The following is a 7,995-nucleotide window of genomic DNA, read 5'->3' on the forward strand; positions in this document are numbered from 1 at the left end:
ATCAAGGTGCTCGAGCTCGTCTAGTGCTGCACCTCCACACCTTCACCTCTACCACCGTCAGCACTAGTCTCCCTCCGACTCGCAGAGATCTGTGTGAAACTTGCAGGGGGATCGGAAAAAAAATTGTATTATTGTGCCAAATAGAAACCTATAGCTGTCCACCCGCTAAATTGAGTTGTTAGTGTTGTGAAATTTTACTCTAAAAAATACAAAAATTCAAGATAAAAAGATTTAGTGAACGGTAAGAGAACAACATCTGTCTACCCACAAAATAGATGCAAGATGTTAGATTTCTTCTATCTTTAAATAAGTGTCCAAGTGTATGTGTTAGTTGATATCTTCGTGGATGTCAGTACAGTCAGCGTCATATAGATCGTCACAGACAAGATATGCAAATATATAGGTACATCAAAAGTAATCAATTATATCGGTACAACAAAAGTCCTCAAAATAATAGATACATTCACCCTGCTCAAAAACATCGGTACATACACAGCGTCAAATATATGAGTACATGCAAGATGCTCATAAATATCGTAGCAGCCACAGCGTCATAAGTAACGAAGCAGTCAAGGTGCGCAAAAATATCGGTACATTTGACAAAATTGAACTCTATCTCTATATACTTGTGATACAATTTGGAATAAACTACTTCTGTTACATTCATTTGACACTTTGCATCAAACCATTTTTCAAAATTTACTAAAAGTGTTCGAAGCGGATGACAGATATTAGGTAGATAAAACCAACATCAAATTTAAGTTTGTCATCACATATGCTAGTTTGGTCTCGTGGCCTTACCGTTCGCCGCCGTTGGTACGTAAGTTCGGCGGTTCAAATCCCAAGCAACTATTTTTTTTTATATTTAAACTTTTTAATTTTAATATCGAAGCACATGTAATTAAACTCTATCGCCGTAGTTATTAGGTACTTTTTGATATTGCCTTGGACTAATGAGTTTGACCGTTAAAGTACTTTTCTATTTCAAACCAAAATGAAGGAGATAAAGCGATGCTATTGGCATGTAATTTGTTTATTACTTATGTTTGTTAAACTTGTACCGGTAAAAATAACACTTTTACTTTTACCTTTTACTGATACTGATTATATTTAAGAAACAAAGAAAAAAAACTGAATGTCAATATCCAAACTACATCAATTTTTTTGTCGATTGCAATAAACATTCCAGTGTGCGTGGGCGCGCACACATATGTAGATAACACTTATACGTATAGTTTCCGCGCGTACCATTCTTAAAACCCGCAAAGACAATCCACGCTCCGCCCACTCACTTCACCCGCGATGGTCTAACCTAATTGTTGTTAACTTTATTTAAATTTCTTTCTACCCGACAGCGAAAATTATAAAAAAAAATTGTGGAGCAAAATTTTACATTACCAAATTTTTACTGGTTATGAAAAAATAACCCCGTGATTGATAAATTGAAAAAAAAGTAGCCTGAGATTCGAACCGGTAAACTTACATATTACGGCAAACATATTAGAATACTGCGCCAAACTAGTATATATTGTGACAAGGCAAAATTTGATATTAGTTATTACGTATCCGTCATATTCGGCGTGACAAACTTTTATAATATATTTAAGCGTTATGACAGGAGAAGAAAAATATTGGGTTGCCCAGTAAGTTCGTGCCGCTTTATAAGGAAAATTGAAACCCTGTTCTTTTAAATTTTTGGAAATGTTTTTAAATTATGTTGGTACGACTCTATACCTAAAACATCTTTTATTTTTGGCTAAAATTTTAAAAATTAGTTTTTATCTCAACCAATGAAATGAAATTATTCACAATATAGAAATTTTTGTGGCGTTTGATAATGGTGGAAATCCGAAAATGAATCCATTTCAGCTGCAGTCTATTGTAAGCTTTATATCGAAAATCAGAACGAACTTTCCGGACAACCTATAATGTTAATACAAAGTGTCAAATGAATGTAACAGAAGTAGTTTATTCCAAATTGTATCACAAGTATATAGAGATAGAGTTCAATTTTGTCAAATGTACCGATATTTTTGCGCACCTTGACTGCTTCGTTACTTATGACGCTGTGGCTGCTACGATATTTATGAGCATCTTGCATGTACTCATATATTTGACGCTGTGTATGTACCGATGTATTTGAGCAGGGTGAATGTATCTATTATTTTGAGGACTTTTGTTGTACCGATATATTTGATTACTTTTGATGTACCTATATATTTGCATATCTTGTCTGTGACGATCTATATGACGCTGACTGTACATAAGTAGAAGTGTTGCCAGCTTAAAAGAGAAGTTGGGTTGCCAGACTAACTGTTTATTCTAGAAAAAGCAATAAACTTGTAAATAAAGCGTAAGTGTAAAGTGTTGCTCACAGTTATCTTGTAAATAAACCTTTACCCCTCTATAAGTTTTATTTTGTCTTTATCTATATTAATCAAATTAGAATGTCTCTGTTTTAAATAACAAAAATTTGCGCCGATTTAAAAGACTTTAACTGGAAGGTAGCCAACATCTTTTAGCTTTAATTTTTTTTATTATTTATTCCACGTTACTATAGTTGTGATTTTTCGTAGTTTTTACACATCTGCTGGCGCTGTTTCTGCTACGCCCTAACAGATGGCGCTGCACCGAGATCGTGTTTGTCTGAACACGATGTTGAGTTACTTGTCACGCCGCATATATTCAACTGCAGGCGTTCTTTACATGAGTCCCACGAAAATCGGATAAAGTCACGTAGGAAACGAATATCATCATATAGCAATGAAAAAATTAAAACGACCACACAATTTAAATACACACATTTATTTAAAAAAACTATTAGTTCTAAAGTAGCACCATTATAGTTAACACCTTTATAGACAGGGAAACATAAAGCTCAGAAACCAGTACAACTTGCGTCGTCTTAACTAACAACACTTAGCGCGGACTCCGTCCACAGTGGTGGAGCCCGCTTTAACAACTTCGCACGAATAGTCCCGGCTGGCCCGGTGAAATACCACGACCACACAGAAGACAGGCGTCAAGTGGAAGCTATTCCAAGTACAGTCTGATGAGTGTGCGTCCCGGAGGACTAATTTAGTCACCCTTCCCACCCTTTTTTCTTATAAGGAAAGGATGGGAAGTGGACTTTCCGGATGAAAGGATGCATGGAAATGTTTTCTTTCTGTGCATCCTCTCCTCCGTCGATTAAAGGAAGGCAATGTATCGATTGCGTATGTCTATGGGCAACGGTCACTTCGCTATTTCAGCGATATCAGGTGGCCGCTCGCTCGTTTGCCACCTTATGATATAAAAGAAAATACACTGCTGAATCGTCGACGTGTCGTCTATTCGGTAATGGCTTTTCTCACGATGATATTAGCGATGCGAGGTTGCGAGCGACCGGTGATGATGTGAAAATACAATGTCGACGACGCGCGCTGTGTATACGAATTTGTTTGACATTGCATGACGTGTCACTGAGCGTCTAAAATCACCGGGTTTCAAATATTTCCGTCGCCTTTTTGTATAATAAGGCGGTGGCGGCGAGCCTTGTGTACGAAGGGGACCTTATGATCATTTAATAATAATGACATAAAAAACGAAACATTAAATGATAGAATCAGACAAGAAAACTTTTACAAAAGATAAGATACAAGTACATTTTTCAAACATATTATTCAGCAAAAATCATTAAAATTATAAGTTATTACGTATAGGCTTAAACTTTTACAATTACTAATTTACAAAACGTTATACAAATAAAAAAACGTAAAAATGAGCGTAAGTCCAAAATCCTTTTTTTTTATAAAAATAATTTATTTTTAATTGTCTCCTCCGACAACAAAGTCGCGGATCCTTAGCTACTGTTCATATAAAATAAATGCAATGAAAAGTATAAAAGACATCAAAAATATTTCTAGACTTACATAACTAACAAAAATATATCAAAAAGGTAACCTTAAAATGTTTCAGAAGTCATGGTTATTACTTTAAATAGAACCGACAAATGATACCGTTTTCTAACAGATTTACCATCAGCCAACAGACATGGAGTCATCATGAGCACATCTTGCCTCCACGTACCTGTTTCGTGACTGAAGTGGAAACATTCACCTGTATAAATGGCCTGGCTATAAGACGTAGTATTTTTGCGGTGATGGTTGAGGTTTGTGACGGTTGTCTGGATTATAACTAATAATATAGATATAATGAACCGTCACGTAACATCAACGGGCGCGTTTAAATCGTTACGAAGGTAAAGCTGCCGCCAATCCATTTATAGAGAGGAGTGAGGGGAAGCCAGGTCACCTGGGGGAGAAGGTGCAGAGCAGCAGGCGGCCGTCCCGCTCCAGCAGCACGCAGGAGCCCGCCTCGCTCTCGAAGCGCAGCGAGCGCGCGTCCCCGTCCTGCGTCAGCGTTACCGACCACCTCGTGGCGGAGCTGCGGATGGTCTCGTTGGCGAGTCTCACGTACGCGGCGAGGGGCTCCGTGGGGTGCTTGAAGATGTGGTACGCGGCCGACACCGCGCTGCCGAACCTCACGCGCACCCCCCGCGCCGCCGACACCAGCTCCGCGTCCCCGCACCCCGCCCGCACCTCCGCCGCGCCCACCATGTCCTCGCGCTGCACCACCTCCAGTAGCTCGCCCAGCTTCTGCCGCATCGCGCTCGTGTCCCGGAACACCGCCTCGCTCGCTTTACTTCCTGTTGTGTTCATAATATTATACTTTACACAGATCTAAACGTTACATCTATCAGTTTTACTCTTTGGAGATCTGGAAGAGATTCCAAGATCGTCTTAAAAATAATTAAATCGGGAAAGGAAAAATTTACGCGTTCGCACATTACTTTGAAGAATTATATAAAACAGTCAGAACTAGACGTACTGGTCCACTCGGCCTTCCTGACGTTTTTGGGCAGCGTGAGGGTGCCGTCGCGCAGCCGCCGCTCCACCGCCAGCTTCTCCGTCTCCACGTACTTGACGACGAACTCGCAGTAGGCGACCAACTCGCCCACGTTGCGCGGCGCCATCTCCCTCGCGAAGGCCAGCATGCGCTCCATGTATGGCGCCGCCTTGTACGTGTCCACGGTTGCACGGAACGTGTACAGGCGGTCGCGCTCGTGCGCCAGCAGCCCCTCGCCGGCCAGCAGGCGCAGCAGCGCGGGGCTGCGAGCGGCCTGCTCGCGCGCCCAAGCCACGCTCTCCGCGCGGTGCACCTCCAGCCGCAGCCGGTGGCGCTGCACCGCGAGTCGCACCAGCTCGGGGGGCAGCCCTTCGACGGTGACGCCCGCCCGCAGCGCGCCCACCAGCACGAATATGCGCCGGCACTCCTCCGCCGGCATAGCCTGCAGCCGGTAGATGCTCACGTGCAGCTGCCCGTTGAGAGAGACCACCGCGCGCCCGCTGCTCACGATGCGCGTCACCGGGCACGCCGTGAAGAGGCCGCTGCTCTCGAGGGTGAGCAGCACGGGCATGGCGGTCCGCCAGTGCCGGCTCGTCGGCGCGTCCATGCGGCTCAGGTGCTCGCCGATGAAGCGCACCAGCGGCTGCGACAGGTGCGGCAGCTGCGGGATGCTGATCGGCGGCGCCGTGCCCAGCACCAGCTGCCCCTCCTGGATCGACACCTCGGCGCCGCCCGGCAGGTTCATCTGGCTGTAGCGCCGCCAGAAGTCGATGACGCCCTCGGTGGCCTGGCGCGCGTTCACGTTGTAGCGGCTGGCGACGCGGTCCAGCCCCGTGATCAGGTTCATGTCGTCGTTCACGAAGCGCCGGAAGCTCTCGAACACCTCGGTCTGGTCCGGGCGCAGGTTGGTTACGATGTCGAAGTAGTGCTGCCGCACGTTGCCCGGCAGCCGGCTGAGAAAGTCGAACGAGTAGGTCTGCCCGCCGGGCAGGATCAGATTGCCCCGGCCGTCGAACTGCAGGTTGCCGTGGGAGCCAGCGTCGAGCAGGATCTGCGAGAAGCTGCGGACGGAGATGTTGTGTTCTCGCGCCGCCCGATAGAATTCGCGCAGCAGCTGCGCGTCGTCGCCGAAGCGCACGCGCAGCTGGGTCAGCTCGGTGGCCTGGTCGCCGCTCAGCTCGCGACCGATGTGCGCGAAGGCAAAGTTCTCGGCGTCACGGATGATGGTGCCCGCCGTCTTATAGGTGAAGAGGCCCTTCGTCCAGAAGGCGATCGACGCGACGTGCATGAGAACGTCGGAAGCGGAAAGATCCTCGCTGTGGTTGCACAGAAACACTGTCGTGTCGAGGATGGCGAGCCCGCTCACGGCCACCGTGGTTCCGTTGGCCACGTTGACGAAAATCCTGAAGGCGTTGGATATGGTCTGGCCGCGCGCGGCGAGCGAAGCCAGTCGCATGGAGGCGCCCATCGCGCCGAAGCTGACCAGGTTGGCGGCGACGCCGAGCCACATCATGCGTGACTCCGCGTTCGTGAAGGGGTTGACGGTCTCGCCGTGCATGGCGCGGTCGGCGAGCTGCACAGTGGAGCGGCCGGTACCCCAGAGGGCCGTAGCCACGCCGGTCACCACCAGCGGCGCGGCCAGCCCGCCGCTTGCAAACAGCAGCCCGATGCCGGAACCGATGCCGGCCACCGCCGCAACCGTGTCGACGGCGCGCACGGCCTGGGCGCCGCTCCGCGCGGGCGGGGTCGAGGATATCAGGATGTGAGAGTAGTCGTAGCCGGGGCGCAGCTTGAGCTCGAGGTTGTGCGGGTAGCCCATCTTGCAGGGCGGCAGCTTGCTGTTATCGTACCAGTCGGAGACGGAGTCGTAGCTGCGGCCGACGTTGTCGACGTAGTACTTGCGGCCACTGTCCTTGTAGCGGCGGACGCGGAACAGCGGCACCTCGTACAGCTTGCCCTGGTAGTACAGCTCGATGGGCAGCACCGTGATGAAGTTCTTGTCGTCCCCGCCGCAACAGCTGCGGATCTGCGCGGCCACCACGTCGATGGCCTCGCGCGCGGTGCCCTCGTAGTAGACGAGGCGGTTATCGAGCGCGAGGCGCATCTCGGCGTCGGTCCAGCGCGCGGGGTCGCGGAAGGGTAGGCACATGGCCATGCCGATCGTATTGAGCAGGTCGGTGCCGCCCAGCAACTGCGGCACGTCGCCCTGGCAGCGCCCGCCGCGGTGCAGGTACCTGTCCACGTTCTCGATGGCCCTCGTCACCCAATCCGACTCCGAAACATCCATCTTGATGGCTTTCTAAACTCTACGAAATACGGCTTTGAATTGTCTTGAATTTATTATTTTAGAAGGTGGAATTACGACCACCACCAGTGCGAGTCGGGAGTGTTGGAGGGCACGTCGCCGGGGAAAAACTCGGGTCGGTGCCCGGTATTCAGCCACACGCGCAACTGTGCGTCCAGCTCCTCCAGCTCACCCAGCTCCTCGAGGTTCCTCAGCACCTTGTCGAAGGGGGAGCTGATGCCCTTGAACCCTCGCAGGAGGAACTCGACGCCTGAGCGTACCCTGCACACGTCCACCGCCGGCACCGCGCCCTCCAGGTCCACTCTCAAGTTAGGATAGATTGTGATGAAGCTCTGCAGCCAGTCCTGGTTACTCGTAACCTTGGCGACGATCTCCGTCACCTCAGGTTGGCCCCTGACCCTGGCGGCTTGCCAGCCGGCGCCGACGCCCAGATCGTGGAACTCCTTAAACAACCGCTCCCCCGCGCGGAACCAGTCAGTGATCAGTCTCCCCTTTATTTCTTTAGGCGCTTCTTCGAATTTAACAAGATGCTGCACGACGTTCTTCAGTTTCTGATTCATATCAGATCCCATCACCTGAAAGAATATTGCGTTTACAATGTTCGCCGTTCACCAACCAATGAATACGTAAACGTAGCAAAAGCTAAGCCGCCTCATTAAAATGATAACAAATACAAATACGTCCGTCTTAGTCTACTGGATATTACAGAGAGATAACAACCCTGCTATCACTAGGTTTGCACTGCAAGTGACAAGCTAAATTGCAATGGACAGATTGTTGACATTATACGTGCACATGTTAAA

The 7,995-nt window shown here is 48.4% G+C and overlaps 2 protein-coding genes across 2 annotated transcripts in view; one reads left to right on the plus strand and one right to left on the minus strand.

The window, feature by feature from the left end:
• The window catches only part of LOC106114788 (E3 ubiquitin-protein ligase RFWD2), a 4,151-nt gene extending 3,799 nt beyond the window's left edge, over window positions 1-352 (plus strand). Inside the window, exon 8 of the mRNA XM_013308107.1 lies at window positions 1-352. Coding sequence (XP_013163561.1) covers window positions 1-24 — 24 coding nt within the window. The 3' untranslated portion in view covers window positions 25-352.
• Window positions 353-3,228: 2,876 nt separating this feature from the next.
• LOC106116040 (uncharacterized) lies at window positions 3,229-7,189 on the minus strand. The gene is made up of 3 exons (XM_013309757.1): window positions 4,870-7,189; window positions 4,294-4,687; window positions 3,229-4,098 (listed from the first exon to the last, which is right to left on the minus strand). Exons 1-3 carry the CDS (start codon window positions 7,172-7,174, stop codon window positions 4,095-4,097), a joined length of 2,703 nt encoding a protein of 900 aa, XP_013165211.1. The 5' UTR covers window positions 7,175-7,189; the 3' UTR covers window positions 3,229-4,094.
• Window positions 7,190-7,995: the final 806 nt, after the last annotated feature.

This window comes from Papilio xuthus, unplaced genomic scaffold (genome assembly GCF_000836235.2).
Source record: "Papilio xuthus unplaced genomic scaffold, Pxut_1.1 DF829660.1, whole genome shotgun sequence".
NCBI classification, from domain to species: domain Eukaryota; kingdom Metazoa; phylum Arthropoda; class Insecta; order Lepidoptera; family Papilionidae; genus Papilio; species Papilio xuthus.

Bases quoted from the DNA above. Each gene is read 5' to 3' on its own strand.
- LOC106116040 (XM_013309757.1), bottom strand. From the start codon at position 7,174: ATGGATGTTTCGGAGTCGGATTGGGTGACGAGGGCCATCGAGAACGTG. The intron at 4,688-4,869 runs GTACGTCTAGTT...TGAACACAACAG, and splicing joins CAGGAAGGCCGAGTGGACCA to GAAGTAAAGCGAGCGAGGCG.